The sequence below is a fragment of the Phalacrocorax aristotelis genome, chromosome 12, assembly GCF_949628215.1.
Source record: "Phalacrocorax aristotelis chromosome 12, bGulAri2.1, whole genome shotgun sequence".
NCBI classification, from domain to species: Eukaryota; Metazoa; Chordata; class Aves; order Suliformes; family Phalacrocoracidae; genus Phalacrocorax; species Phalacrocorax aristotelis.
Genome location: NC_134287.1, coordinates 6,625,085 through 6,641,827, shown reverse-complemented (window position 1 = coordinate 6,641,827; position 16,743 = coordinate 6,625,085). Strand labels below are relative to the sequence as shown.

General features: G+C 36.6%; 1 protein-coding gene across 2 annotated transcripts in view; it reads left to right on the top strand.

Annotated features, from left to right (window-relative positions):
* Positions 1-16,743, top strand: part of ADGRA1 (adhesion G protein-coupled receptor A1) — a 291,609-nt gene that overhangs the window by 249,073 nt on the left and 25,793 nt on the right. For both annotated transcript variants that reach the window (XM_075107276.1, XM_075107278.1), the window contains one exon: positions 7,350-7,495. In XM_075107276.1, the coding sequence (XP_074963377.1) occupies positions 7,350-7,495 (146 nt within the window). The remainder of the gene's footprint in view (positions 1-7,349; positions 7,496-16,743) is intronic.

The window sequence follows — 16,743 nt, the reverse complement described above, 5'->3', positions numbered from 1 at the left end:
TACTGTTCCTGGACCTTAAATTCTTCAAAATAAGTCATCATTATAGGCACGTCTTTTAAAGATCAGCACTGGGAGTGTTCAGTGTTTGGTCGTCACCTGAGTTTCTGTGAGAGGCTGACCAGTGCATTAACTTCTCTGCAGCTCAGATTCCTTATTTTAAAAAAAATCCCTGAAAATCATATTATTTCTCTGTTCTACAGAGTAGTTGAAAAATATGATTCCCAAATATTTCTAATGTCATTTCTGATCTTTGGATTGTATGTGTGGAACTAAAATTACTGCTGCTTTTTTGTAATATATATGCCATTTTTCCTGAGGGTGGCCCTAGCTTTACTGGGTGATCCCTAAATATATACTTGGGAAGCTTAATGGTTATAGTATGATTATGGATTTTAATTACAACTCAAGCTAAGGAGACTTATGATTTATGGACCCCTGTTTGTACTGCTGGACTATTTCACGCCTTTCACATCTCTTGTTTCATCCTTTCTGGATATATAGTGCCATGACATGGACAGAGAGGGCATGACTTCAGCTGCTCTGAATATAGAGACCGAGTCTGTACAGTGCATAAAGAGAGTCATTTCAGTCATCTTCTGTAACACCTGATAAGGGCTTGTTGCAATTTGTCTGTCTTAAATGTTCATTCCTCTTGGATTTTGTAGAATTGCTCCAGTTCTCATGAATGTTGTTGGTATTTACCACTTAATAAAGTGGTAAATTAAGCCCACATTAAGCCAACAGTCTCCCAGATATTTTACCTGTCACTAATCTTGTTCTTTTGATGGGCTTGAATGGGTGTAAACAGCAGGAGTCGCCAGCCAACAACAGAGTCTTTGCAAAACTTGCATAACTAGTGTAAGAGTTATTACTCTAATTTTCAGTGAGATGCTTTGGAAGCCTTTTGTGTATACTTGTGCATGCCCATCAATAAACAGCATATGTAGATCTGTAAGCACCTGGAACATTCCACGTGCAAAGTCTACCTATGTATATTACACAGTATTCATTTAAATGACACAGTTGTCCACTAGATTTTTCTGAGATAAATATCTCACAATGTCTAATGTATTGTCTCATAATTAATCTGTGAGTTCTAGCAAATTGAAATATCACTTTCCATTGTCTTTATCTGCAGCTTGCAAGTAAGGGTAGCAGATTAGTTTGTAGGGCAGCCATGGCCGTGTAATTACACGATCACAAACGGCCATCTGTTGTTACAATCATTTTCTGGTTATTTACTTTGCAGATTGCATGGTAACAATGCAGTATTAACAGCAATAATGAGAAATTGATTGAGATAAATGATTTATTAATAATCCGTTATGAGTAATACATATACTACTGGGGTATATTCATAAAATGCATTATCAGCGACAGCTGTTTCTTGCTATGGTATAGGGCCAGATTGCAGAGCTGCTGAGAAGCATGCGCACTTAGAGAAACTGAATGGATCCATTCACGTATGGCTTCTAATCAGTTTCATAAAGTCACTTATTTACCTGACACCATGCTACGTCAGCAAACAATATCATCAACAGTTACAATATAGGAAAGCTACAGGACATACAAGACACACACAGTCCTCTATTTCCTGGTAGAAATTGTCTGATGTAATTAGGTAGGTTTAATGGATGCAACAGTCCAAACAATCTAAGACAAGACTCCTACGGCTGGTAACACAGGCCAAAGAAATGTTCACTCCCAGAAAGTTGTACCCCGCCACAGACCCTTTCTTGTCTACCGACAGCAATATTTTTCAAAATTCTGAGTGCCAGTGGCTGTCTCCTCCTGTGATAATAACCCTGAGAGGATTACTCTGTGAATTAATATTCAGGGTGCCACAGCTAGGAGGTAGGGAGGCCAGACCTACTAATGCTTTCCTGAGAAGCTCATTTATTTGAACATTTCCCATAGCTTGCATAAGTGGTGGTGGGCTGGACAGCACTCCTTTTCTTCTGCGTATGGAATATAGCAATTCTTTAAATCACTCAGCCTAATGAAAGGTATATTTATATAGTTGTTTTGGGCTTGTGTGTCCCTCAAGTCTAAGTTTTGTCTCCTTCTCATGGTTTGTTTTTGGGTTTTTTTCTCCAACTCTGGGAAGAAAGTGTCATATTACGGTTTAAAAATATATTTGTGAAAATATTACTGCTTCAAGCAGTATTAGTTATACTCGGTGTGTAACACTATCAGTGTTGCTATAGCACAGGTATCTTTCCATCTGCTACAGTTCAAAACAGAGCTTCACCCTGCAGCGATGTAATTTGCACTTCTTGTTTCTGGAGTGCATAGAGGAAGATTCCAAGTGCAAGCATTTTCTGTCCTAATCACGGAAATGTGGTGTCAAAGCTAGTGAACCTCCGCCTTTCTTTTTGTAATTGTCCCTAAAAATTTCACACAAATTTCACACACTTGCAACCTCCTTACTGAAGTGAAATAATAGTCTGAGTTAACTTTTATTCTTCATAATTAAGCAAAACTGGTGGTTCTAAAATAACTTCAGTTGGATTGCCTTCTCCCTTTAAATGAGGTGTCCCAGGCTAATTTTAAGCAGCAGGAGTTAGGGCTATGGAAGGTACCCATTTTCTGTGATAAATAGCTGGAAGACCCTTCATATCCCCTTGAAGGCAAAGTAATTGCACAAAAAAAAAAGTGTTTTCAGAGATGGTTAAGATATTTATGTTTATCTGAAATCTAAAACTCCCTTTTAAACCTGCATCCCTGTTTCAGAGAGGATTTAGTATAGACAGTCTCACTTGTATATGTGGTATGCAGTCTTTATGATTTATAAAGAAAACTGGTGTTAGAGTGCTGGTCTGGAAGAGTTGATTGCTTCTTCACAGATTTCCTGTGAATGATTATATCTATGAACTGTGTAGATTATCCATGAATCTGACTCTGTCACTGAATGCTGGCTGTAGAATCCAGGGTCTTGAGTTTATGGCAAAATCTTTCATTCTTTTCATGTAAGATTGAGACAGAAGGAGACACAGTTTTAGCTGGATGTGCCGTGTGTGGAAGGCATTGGTTCTGTACCCTCAGTCTGAAAGATTTCAGCCTCGTAGCCCCTGCTTTCCAGGAGAGCACGGTAGCCATGAGGGTATGGATGCTAGGGGGTGAAATCATCAGTTCAATATGTTGAAGCATGAAGAATAGGCTTAGGGGCACAAGACTGAGGAGACAGAAAAGTTAGGGAGTGAGACAGAATTATAATTTTTTTCTATCCTAGTAGCCAGTCACTGAGTGGCATGATCACTTCCAGTACATCTCCAAGAACCTCCTACATGGTTTATCAAATAAAAGTTTCCATGTAAAATTTGGCAAGGCTCAAATCTTCCTCCTTCCTGATGAGTGTCATATGTGAAACTGCTTGTGAATTCCTTTCTGCAGGGCAGTAATTTTTCAGCAGAAAGGTGAAGCCAGTTCCATACTAGCCAGTAACCTGGAAGTTAGAATACTACCCTTGGAAGCTTGAAATTTGGATTTGAATTCTGTTGAACTAAGGAGGTCCTACAGCTATGCACCACATCTCGGGTAAGAGCTGTGGAAGCAAAAATAATATAGAAAGAGGAAGAAAAAAGCAGTTCTTTCTGCTCTAGCTATATATTTTTTTTAAAGCATGGGTGTAAAATTAATGTACTGTGATCAAGTTTGCCAGTTAGGATGTTGCAAGTGAAGAATGCTATTTAAGAGCTTGAGTGGTCTTTGGTGAGGAAGGTGTTACACTGTTCAGCTCTGCTGGGGCAGGAACAGAGCTAGTCATATGCACAAGCAGGACTTTAGGTGGCTAGAAACTTCACTAGCAGCAGCCTATGACAACTAAAGACTCTGCACGCTATGGAGTTAGGTGTGCACGCTGTGCTGAAGATTGTCCTTCCTGGTCTCAGGTACCTGATTTGTGGATCTCAACCTCTTGCTCGGATTTTTTCACCTGTGAAGGGAGCATGCGGCTGTTCTGAGGCTACATGTTTGAAGATCATGAAATATTCCCATCCAGTGATGGTATAGACCGCAAAGAAATTCCTGGATCCCTTCACCTCACTGAAAAGAATCACTTTCAGTGTAGGATTGTTAGTTTAAATGGAATGTCAGTGCATATCCATATCCTCCTTTGAATAGCACTGTCTGAAGAAGGACAATCTTATCTGAAATATTATTACAATTTAAAAAAAAAAAAGACATTAAAAACTAGGGGAAAACAAAGACATTTACGCACAACTTAAAGCTGATCAAGAGAGATTTTTGTGCCGAAATGCTTTGCATAAATGCGTATTCTAGTCATTACTGTGATAACTGCATGGTGTGGAACTTAAGTTACCTCTAACGTGCTGAAATTTATTGAAGGAGCACATGCAGCCATCATCTTCTTACTGTATAACACCGTAACCTTCTATTCAGTTGGCTGGTGCTTATTCCCAAAGGTAAGAGTTCTAAGAACACAAATGCATGGAAAAAAGGAGTCCAAGGAAACAAGAAAATTTTCACCATGTAACTGCAGTTATTAAATAGCTTTCGGTGCAATGCTGTCTTCAATGCACATGTCCTGACAGTTCTTTCTGTACCATTTGGCCTGTCAGTGGAAAACCTTCTTATGATTAAGAATCATCACTTTAATATATTCAATCATAACCCTTTGTTCTGTGTGGAAAACTCGACCCTTCCCGCACAATTTTATGTGAAATACAAAAGTTCTACTTACAGTGAAAATAGTTGTAAGTGAACACTTGGATATTTAATTTATATCTTTTATTGGCCTCTTAGGCTTTACAGAGGCACAAATACAGTAACAAGATATACACAGATACATTTGTACCCTGGACCTTTAGTGCATAAAGCTAAGGTTTACCTCTGCTAACAGAGTCAAGTGAGAGTTTACTGAGCAAAACTGTCTTTGTCCTGTTCTTTCTGTTGAGCCTTGTCTTCCCCTTCCATGTCATGAGCTGGTATCTCATGTATTTCTAGCATAGGGCTCAAATGTCCCCCTGGCTTAAGAGAGCTAGAAAGAGGTGGTCCCACTGAAGCAGACAAAAGAGCATGCAGCTACAGTCCCTAAGTGCAGCAGTGAGGAAAATGCATCTCTGTGGCATGACTGATGTCAGTATGGAGATATGGGGAAGGAAGAGGCAGAGAGCAAAGCCCACCACTTTGAGACACTAGATTTTCAAGATGAGGTGTGAAAAGCATTTCTTTACTAATTATTATTAGGGAGTGAATAAGAACAAAAATTCTAGTCCAGAAAGCATATTTTGTGATGGGAAGTGATAAACAAAATCATCACCACACAGGAAAAAAAGGTATTCTTTCCTTTGGAATTTAGTATAACAGCTCAGCACACCCTTCCAAGTTCCACATTTTTTGTGGTATCATATATGTTTTATCTCTAGATTGTCACCATTATCCTCCGAATCTGTCATGAAAAGGTCCTGTATGATCAGGATATATCCTCTTTTCCTTTAAGCAAGAAATGCAAATGGATATATTTTTTGAGAGAGAGGCATATTATTAAAGAGTTAGTACAGAAGATGATAACATTTCTCTCTTGTCCATGTTTGTTCAATTTGTCCATACGTAAGAAGGAACTAAGTTGGTGAAATATGACCATACTATGATGAAAATTAATGTGACTAAGGTGTGGCATAGCAATGGTGTTTTCAGTTCAGCTGCCTCCTTGAAAGTTCAATACAATTGTTTTACTGGTCTATTTTTAGGAATCTCATTCATTTAAGTGGCTGATCATTTCTCTATATATGGCCATATATGTTGTTAGAATTTCACATGTAGGTGCCTTCTCACAGGGAATTAATCCATGCTGTTCATATTCCTATGGACTCTGACATACTTCTGTAGAATAATTATACACTACATAGTAGCAGTGGTATGCTGAAATGAGAAAGAGGTTATGAACTAAACCTCTAGAGTTTTTCCAGTTCTTTCTCGTGGTTCCCACCTCCTTTTTCTCCCTCTTTCTCTCCGCCTTTCTCCTCCCCCTCCTCTCCTTCCTGCCTGACTCCTTCGCCCCCCTGCCCCAGCTCATAGTCATGTTCACTGTATCCCTACAGAAATGCTGCAAACTGCATATGAACTAACTCCAGACAGCACTAGCCACTGAACTGGCAACATCTGCCAGCTGATGGTACAAAGTTGTCTCATTCTTTTACTTCTGCTTCTTTTACCTCAAGCGACAACAGCTACGAAGGCTTTATACTCCCTTGTCTAATGTGTCAGACAAGTCCCAGAGAAAATTACAGAGGGTTTTCTGTTGATGATATTTGCTGCTATCTTCAAGTTCCGTGCTCTATTACTAAATATAAACAAAATTCATGGAAATTTTTTTTTATTCATCAATTATTTTGTTTTAAGTAGAGCAAAAATGAACACTGGTTCAAATAAATCATTATAATAGATTTGTGTTAGCTTTATTCAGCAATTCTCTGTATTCGTTAAACATTTATGTGCTTTCCAATTATAGCAATATTTTACTTGTCACTGCAAAATGTCAGGTTATTGCTTCAAAGGTAACCTCATTTTATATAATCAGATGGAGACTTAGCTGATGTAATAAAGCATTGGAGATTGGATAAAATTCCAATTACTGTTTCCATAGTAATGAATAACAATTACTGACATAACAAAGATGTTATATTTTAGAGGTGTTTGTACTTTATTTTACTTTCAATGCTAAACACACCAGTTTCTTGGAGACAAAATTATAACAACACTATTGAGAGTTGGTATTTCCTTTTAAGTGAGGATACCAAGATCTGTCATTTAATTTTAAAAGTTTTATGGCCAAGTTTATAAGCTCCTTAAAATACGTCTAAAAGTAATCTGGTTTTAGGCAAATAGAACTGATCCCATAACAAGAAGTTAACCTTGGCTATATGCAGCTGAGAGGGAACTGCAGCAGGATATTCCTGAAAAATGAAAGGAAATAGGAGCATAATAGCAAGCAAAAATGCTGACCTCATTAATTTTTAAATTGCATTGTCTTGATCAGCTAACAAAGCTTGCAACACAAACTAAGCTTCACATCACTTTAAATCCAGGTGTAAAAAGTTGTCATTATTCAGGTTCTTGGACAACAAATGTCTTTACAGTCTTGGTTTCATAACATACCATCTGGTATCACAGATATTATCTATGATAGATTAAATAACAGATTCCATCTGCTTTTTAAAAGTGTTTTCCCTGGTTAGAAATAACCAGAGAGAAAGAAAAAATTGATGCACTTACAAATTCAATAACAAAAAAAATCTGCTTGCACACTTATGCATTAAGATTCTTCTAGAACTCTTGTTTTACTGATCCATTTACTGACTTGTTTAACTGTCCACTCTTTTTTTTAGGTTGGCATAGTACTACATTACTCTACACTCTCTACTATGCTGTGGATTGGAGTAACTGCCAGGAATATTTATAAGCAAGTCACAAAAAAACCTCAACCATGCCAAAACAGTGACCAACCTTCTTATCCAAAGCAACCACTACTCAGGTATGGAATGTCAGCAATATTATTTTTAATGTATTCCTAAAACATATAAATTTTAAACAAACTCTCACTTTTATTTCTGTATTCTTTACTATTTTAAAGACTATAAATAGGATCCTTAAAGAATTGAGTCACTTAAGTGTATATAAAAATCTGTACATTTATTGTTTGCTAATAGTTAACTCTACTCAGGAGATGGAAGTGTGCGGAACTGGCAGGCTAGGTTCAGACACCTTTATCTGAACAGGAACAATGCAAATGTTTCTGTTGGTTTCTTACGGAGGAAAAAAAAACCCTGGCTTGCTTCCGGGTTAAGGCACTACTTAATCATCAGAATCTATGCTATAATGGCTCTCCCTTTACCCTTATCTGTTCTGCTGTAAATCTTGCCCACACTTATATTGATTGCCTAGTAACCTGATAGCAACTTTCCTCGTTCCACATCAGAGATCTAATACTATTACAGGAGCAACTGAAAGTCTGGACTCCCTATCAGCTTTCTAGATGGAGCAGACTAACTAACGTGTCTCTGACAGCATGGCAGGTATAATGCAGTAGGAATTTTAACCAGATGCCTATGAGATGCTGAAGCTTCAAGCCAAAACAGTCAGTCTGCACTGATTAAAAAAAAAAAAAAAAACAACTTACCACAAACTAAGATTTCCAACGAAAGGCATGAGAAGATGGATTAATCTTTTTTGAATTTAGCTATCAAAAAGTTAGGTATTGGCCAAAGTTATCTAGTGTGCCTGTACAGATTTGGAGGGAGACTGAGACAGAGAGCTACTTCCAGAGAACAGTTCCTCCCATCTGTCTTGGATGTTTGTGTGAGGACAGGATGAATTGTCTTATGGAGGTGGCTGCCTTTCCCCACAGCTCATGGGAAAACCTGAATGGTCAATTTAGACTAAAGACCTCAGTTTTATAGTGAAGGACAAGAAATACAAATTGTACTTTTTATGTCTTTGCTGTGAAAAATCCAGATTAGTGTATTCTTATAAACAGACTTATTTTATTTTGAACACAAAATGTTTATTAAGTAGCGTTTATAGATGGCTGTGTGAGGTTGTCACAACTTGTTAAAAGTCTAGAGGGAGATGAATTATGTTTTGCTGTCTGCTTCTGCCGAGTGAAATCTTTATTAACATGATTAGTTTTCTGCTTTTTAAAATATTTTCTTTCTAGAGATGGAATTGATTAAAGTGAACATAAAATTTGTATAGTGAAGAGAAAAGCCATACTGAACATTTGCTTTGTTAGGTGTAAGCAAGAGGATATACTGTCACTGAGTGCCTGACTTTGCTAATCCGTTATTTACTATATCATTCCTCACAGATAGGAGTTTCACTCTTTTAGTTACTAGCTCATGGCAAAATGAATAATTGCCAATTTTCAAATGCCACAGTGTAGCTATTAAGATAGAAAATTGTTACAGGTTACAAAGACCCAGCAGAGTATATCATCTTCAAATTCAAATCTTGTTTGAGTTAGAAAACAACAATCAGGTTGCAGAAAAGATTACTCTAATTAGAATCTTTGTTGTATGAGTCACGTTGAGGTTCTTGGGCAGTGAAAGTAAACAGTAGATATTTTAAGTTTAGTAATATAAATGATAAACCTCCTTTTCGCTGTAAGAGAACATGAGTATAATTGATAACAGCTAAGTAAAATGATTCTGAATTATTGTTCTCACTCAGGATACCATATGTCCTAGAGACACAGGCACTGAAATGTCTAATATGATTTCATAATGATTAGTATTAGATTCAAAGTAGTAAGGATCAATTTCATTTCATGTAGAAAATGGGCATAGTATATGGAAAATTAAAAATCGCTTTAAGCAAGAGAATGCCAAACACATAATTAGTAATTGTTGTTCTTTTAGCATGATAATGATCATTTTTATGGCATTTTAACTTTCCTGGTTTTAATAAAATTAAAATCAGAATTATTCTGTATCATAATATTTCCATAAAAGCCATTTAAGATGCTTATATTTCAATGTAGTCATTTATAAGAAATGTTTTAACTAGACAGTGTTCTTGTATCTATGAGCTGATGCCAGCCTTTATAGATATTGTGCCTCATGCACATAAGCGATAACCTCGCAGTGTGTCTGGGTCTGGGTTTGGGTGAGGGAATGTTAATTTTGGCCTCCATTTGACACCAGCAGGTAGCTAAACGATATAAAGTTTGTTCAAATGGAGATTGAGTTAAGCTTTTTTAAATATCAGGACCACCAGTGCTAGGAAGCATATAATATGGACTGCAAGACACTTTTAAACAAGAGGTAGTTTACCAGTATTCCCTGTCTATAGACCTGGTTTGACTTGCGTTCAAGTTTTGTTGTACATAAATATATGAATGTGTTTGGCAAGAACTGTACCGCTTGCTGCTCTCCCTCGGTCTTTTCTGGTAATGGAGTGTTTTTGTACTCCTTGTATGTGCACTTGCTATATGAGACATAACGATAGCTTTTGCAAGTCAGTAAGTGGGGACTATTGCCAAAAATCAATACATAGATCTATGACATGGAATTTACCAAGAAATTATAAAAATTCTCTCACCACGTTTCTTTCCAAGGAGCTTAATCCACTCTAAAAAGTAGCTGAGACAGTGAAAATAAGTACCAAAATATCTAAAAGGAGACTTTACCTGCTAGTAGAAAAGGATGTTTGCTTGAACAGTTGCTTCAGTTTCTCTGCCTGCTCTTTGCATACTCATTTGCAGAAGAGAGATGAGGTACACCTGATCTTTTCCTCCTAGTTTTCCTTGAGCTATGGCAAGATGTATCCTATTAAGTAAAATTGTGGTTCTCCATTAGCTTTTTCTGTTTCTAGATAGTGATCAAACTTGAAATCTTTTTGCAATGTAATTTTACTGAAACTCTTTCTTCATGGCAATATCGCTTTGAATATTGCCTCTTTTTATACATTACATGATACCTTATATATTTTATGCACTATATGTTTCATTATATATTATACATGATTTATGTATGTATTAACTGTTAATTATAGAGTTAAAACTCTTGGGGCCTATCACTTCGATGACTGGAACCAACTGTAACAATTCTGGTATTTTTCACTAAATGTGCCTGGACACTAATGAGGCGGATCAAATTAACGCATCATTGAATTTTGTATATTGAAACGCTTAACCCTAGCACTTCAACAGATAATGAAATTACTTCCTGTAAATATACTCTCTGGTATTCTTAATAGAAATAAATAATTCTGTCTGTTCATTCTCTGTGGACATTTGTTAATCCTGGCGGAGTTTTGTCTTCTGGCTCATCTGAAGTCAGATTTTGCCAGCAAAGGAAAAGGGGCATGCAGAATTCAGCTATTACTTGCAATGTACAGAACTTCTCACCAGCCCAAGCTGAGGCACAGGTAGTATTAGTTTTTATACCCGATATGCACATGCATTTTTCATGTGGTGCTGTGTGCACATACAGATTAGACAGGAGCACAGACAGAGCAGAAAATATTCCTGAAAGGTATTCTGTTAAAATCATTCCTTCCCAGAAAGAGAGAAAAAAATTAGACTACTACAATTTTTAGTAAGATAACTACTGAGCACAACTGCACTATAAACATCTAAAATAAAAAATAAATAAGCTGCCAGCTGGGCCAGAGATTGGTGTTAAGGAGAGAGATAATTAAGTTACATGTGATCTCAGGGTTAGGTACAAATATGTGCCCTAATTTCCTCCATTCTCTTTTATCCAATGAGCATCTTGCAGGCCAACTAATATGGCAAACTTCAGATTACTGAGAATCCAATATCCTATATCTGTCATGAAAAAACATCCAATGTACATAAATAAAGGCTGCAGAATCAACTGCGAAGTGGGTAACAGGTGATGTCACTGTCTCTGCTGAACTTCATCTTGTTTATTATGTAATGTATCTTGATAAGCTTTTTAAAAGGTTCTTATGAAAGTTGTGGAGCTTCTAGAAAAAGTACCTCATGCAGTGCCTTAGGAAAATCGTGTATCTAGCTGTTGTAGCAATTCAGGAATGGATTGTGTGTCCTTCCCTTTGTATTCAAAGTACTAGGCTTAGTACTGTGGCTATTAAAAATCAACATAGAGAATTTTGGGAAGATCATAAATCAGGCAAATTAAATTAGTTTTCATCACCTACAGTCAATATGACTGGCTTCAATTCCAAAACTCGTATTGTTTTTAACTTCAAATCATTTTAAAAGTTAAGAATTATTTTTAGAACAAGAAAGCTGTTTGTATATTTCATATATTTTGAAATGTCTTAACTGTTTTTTAGAAACTGTCCTTCAACTTGCACACAGAACAGACCTCGAAATAGCAGGTCAGAATTGAAATAGTTCAGCTGAACTGTAATGTCTGCTAATGGACGTGCACATGCATAATGTGTGTGCTTGTGTGCCTGTGTGCTATTCTGTATGTGTTTCTATATGGGCAAGTAGCCATGCGTCACCCATACACTTACACGGTACTGAGTGATGGCTTGGAAGTAGCAACAACAGGGGTCTGTCTTTGTGGGCTGTGTTTATGGTATAGCAATGACTAACAACCTACACCCTGATCACATGCATCCTCCCCCTCTCCTGTGAATGTGGTGGTGGCAGCTCTTCACAGTCATTGCCTTGCTCGTTATGTCAGCCACTCAAACATTAATCAGCAGTATCCAGCTAAACAGTAGCTAAGTATCTTTGTGACACTGAATTATATTAAATTATTTCACTGAAAAAAAGAGAAACCACACTAAACATTCACATCCAGGAAAATCCTCCTCTTCCGTTTGTGGAGACAAATCCTGCAATGAGCCTCTTGCCCCGAAGTGAGGAGATGTTACAGACTTGCAAGGTAACACAGAAGTCATGGCATCTGCTTAGTGCGTTGCTCACAGTGTTAACCCTGCTTGTCTCAGGATGAACATTTAGATGCTTGATCTGAATTCTCACAAGCTGGAAACCAACTCATGGGCACGAATGGACCTACTGCTATGTAGTGCTGCATTTGCCTAACTGCAGGTCCCAAGAGAGCCTGGCTGGAAGGGTTGTGACTTCCATCACAAATTGATGATACGGCAATTTTTACTGAATAAGTTACCAATAAAGCAGGCTATTTCCTGAATGTGAGTTGCACGCAACATTATTGTTTGTGTCATTGAAAATTGGCACATGATATTTTCGCACCATAATGGAGGTAATAAAAACACTCCAGTAATAAAGACTAAAGACTTCTTACATTTAGTTTTTTAAAGAATTATTATGTCCTTTACCAGGGAAAAACCCTAGAATAAAAAGAACTAATGGTTTCTAATATTCTTGAGGTTGAAAGGGTCTTCAGAAAATGATCTTTGTTACTCCCAGGGTCTAGAAAATTTCCCCTATCGGTTATAATAAGTTGCCAGTAATTTATTGCAACATAATAGCACCGTAATTGGGGATCAAAATTTGACCAAGATAAATTCTCTATTAAATGTCAAGTTTGCCAAATATGTTGTGTCATTTTCTTGGCCGTGTTCTTCTCTGGATCTTGAGTGTGAATCACATGAAGCAACTTAATTTACATTCTGACAGACACAGGCATTATTTGTTCCCTTGACACCGGCAGCTCTGAAATGCAGTTAAGTTCTAGTGCATTTTTCATTAGCACTGGCTTTCATGAATTCGTGTCTTCCTGTATCAAATAATGATTGAGAGAGGGGGAGAGAGAAAGAGGTCAGATGAAAAGTATCAATTACAGTCTATTGTTTTCTTCTTTATAGTATCCCCTTAAATATTAATTTCCCTAATGTTACTCCATAGAAACCAATTTTTCCTCCCCTCAGTGAACATACTAAACTTCCTCTATAAAGTTTAAATTTAGGCCTGATTATCACAAGGGATTATCTGTCTTTTCCTTAACAACTGCCTATAGTTTGTATATGTTGAAACAAATGGGAAGTGCCACAGGGCAGAATTCTCAGAAGCCCTGAGGAAATCTCTGTAGTTCACTCTTTACTATTGGCGTAGACGCGGTTCTGTCATTGGAGAGAAAGTGGAAGTTATATTTCCCTGCGAGTGAGGTTTTCGCCAGTTGGATGGACTGTGGTAAAATAAGCCAGCAGTGTCACTGAAAATCTGTACCATGCTCAAGGAGGTTGGCCATGATTTAAATACTCGATTGCATTCTTTGCTTAGAGGACAGAATATCTCAGTGTGGCCTGGGTCAGTCATCAGGAAGTTTAACAAATATCTCTGATATTATCCTCAATTATTCTTATTTTAGTTATTGAAAGTTAAGAGTAAAAAATTATCTTTTCCAATATGTATTTTTAGATAATTTTCAAATTGTGCTGTAATCAGTTTGATTCATTATTGAACAATGGCAGTTTTTGGCAATTCTCATGTATTTGCAAGGCCGCTGTATAGCATCAATACTGTCAGTTCCTATAAAGAACATAGTGTGTAACAGGTGCTTTCATACATATTATCTGCAAATCATCATTCCCATGTTTCTGGTTTTAATATTCATTGTATTTTCCAGGAAGGAGAAAGGCCGTATTGCTAAAATACCATTTTTTAAATTTTGCATTTGATAAAAATTAAACATAAGAGAAGCCATGTTTTCCTTCTAGCTAATGTTTTAGTTTTATTCACCAAAATAAGTCCCATATTCAACATCAAAATAAGTTAATATGTATTATATTGGTTATTAAAATAATCTAAGGATAAGAGCCATTTCAAAATTTTAGTGTGGTTTAATTATAGCGCTAATCTCTTGAACAATGCTGTATTCTGAAGACAATCTTAATAACTCTGACATTCAAAGATGACACAGCTAATAATAAAACAGTACCACCAGAAATGCTGATCTTATCTGTCAGACTAAACTGTGTCTTATCAGCCCACCAATTTAGGCCAGTTCTCAAAAAAACCCCAAACAAACAAACAAACAAACAAAAAAGTATTGTAATGCTGGGACCTTAGCCAGAATGACCAGAAATATTCTGCCACCTGAGGTATAAAAGCTGTTGATATTACAAGCTATTTAATATGACTGCTCTTGAAAGGCTGATACATGGTCAGATGGAGTAATGGATTATAGCCAGAGCCATTTTATTGCTAGCTAGCAATGTAACTGAAAGATCTGCAGTGAAAAAGGGTATAAAATGGTGACAAGGGAAACATTTTCATGAATTCTTCTTATTCATTTTCAGCCTGAAGCTAAATGCATTTCCATCATATGGGCAAAAATTATCTTAGGTCAAAGAAAATGTTTAAACCAGCTTTGAATTAATTGTTCCACAAAAGACCATTTTCAGTAAAACAAAATATTAAAACAGTAAGGAGATTCATAGTGGCAATATATTGTCAGTATTACCCTGAGAATACCGTTGCACTTTGCATAGGCCATGTAAATATTCATTGCAGAGGGCATTGGATTGCCAGCGTATGGTGTCATAGTGTGGAGGTATTTTCCTGCTTGCTCTGAATCAAACGCGAAGTGATTAGAACTTTGCTTATCCACCTTCAAGGTGAGTGAGTGAATTCTTGTGTTTTTAAGAGCAAAATGGTAAGAGAGCCACCTGCATTACTTTTAGCTTCACTTCATCTGGCTTGTGAATCAAGCATCAAACTGGAAGTATTTCAAAAGTTTGTTCTCATTTTCTAGTTGGCAAAATTATTTTTCAAATCTGACCTGAATGCAGTATCAAGTGCTTTAAGTGAATGATGCCTAGAACAGAGGTTCCTCTTTGATTTGATCTTATTTAAAGAGTATGTTACGAAGTAGAAAAGGATTTTGTTACTGCCATAACTTCATTAACTAGGGTACAGGTGACATACAGATGATGTTGATACTTTCCAGAGTAGAAATCCAATAATACCAAATCTTTAAGAGATGTTGATGTAGAAGGTGAAGTTTTGTCCTCTATGTTTAAAGAACAGGGGCTGAGCCACTTAGCATAGATGAAAAGAAATGGTTTATGGTTGTTGAAAAAGAAAAGTATGGCAACTTATTACTTGTAAATAAGCTATTAAACAGCATAGCATGTCATGTATCAAGACTTTCAATAGAATCTCCCCCCAGTGTTAAAGCTATTGACAAACATAGCCAAAAAAAGAAAACAACATCTGTGTGATAGCTGGTCACTTAATGAGGGAATTAATATCTTGGGATTTAAAAATAGTTAACAACATGAGTTATGGCATTTGCAAGCGTGCAAAGTTGTGAGCTTCAGGGAGACTTATAATGATTCCTATGATATTTTCAGGTTTGAAAGGCTATAACTGTAACATGCTGATCTGCAGAACTGTATTAGGTTGAATTTTCAGCTGCTTTTATCATGAGTTCACATCTAGGTATTTCCTGGAAATTCAGAATTCTTGTCACACTATTCCTTGCCTCAACATTTTCTAGAATTCGAGCTAGTCATATACATAATTGTAGAGGATGAGTTAGAGGGTAGGGTAAGCTTGATAAAATGCTCCATGCTTTGATATGCTGCTCCAGGCAAAATGTAAAACGCTGATTGGAAATTTTGTAAGTTCTAAAAATCCTTGAAGATAATATATTCAAACTCCAATTGGGGCTTTGTAGGAAACTTTATCAGATTTGAAAGAGCTAGTATTTTCTCAGATAATTCTCTGGTGTCATATAGATTAAACTTGATTATGCAAAAATCTGTAAAGAGAAATGCATAGAATAATTTTAAATGTCTCTATTGCCATAGTATGGACAAAGTACTAAGCATTCCCATCTGCATGAAATAATATTCACCACAGTCACAGAAAAGGCTATCTGACTTTTCATTGTGGTTGACTGTACTCATTTATTATTATGAAGATTTAAAAATGAATAATTTGTTTTATTTAAATAAAGGCAGAGTCACATCAGATACAAATTCTTTCTTATGAAAATTGTTATATGAGAAAGATGGAACTTAAAGCTTGTTACAGGGCACCTCTCTCTTAAGAGGGTGTCTGTGTACATCCAGCTTAACTGTAATGAAAACAGTGGTGTTGCAAGAAAACATGACATGACGAGTTGTGAAGTGTGCTGTGCAGACTGATGAACAGCGATGCCACAGAAACTAGAAGCCTGCAGGCAACCAACTAGTATAATATAGAATTAGTCAACAAGCCCTAACAACTGCGGCACAGTACAACCACTATGCATTTACATTATAGCACGGCATGGGTCTTATTAGGTTATTGCATTTAGCAATACTTTGCCACTGTTCCATAAAGTAATTTTGGCTAAAAGATATTAGATT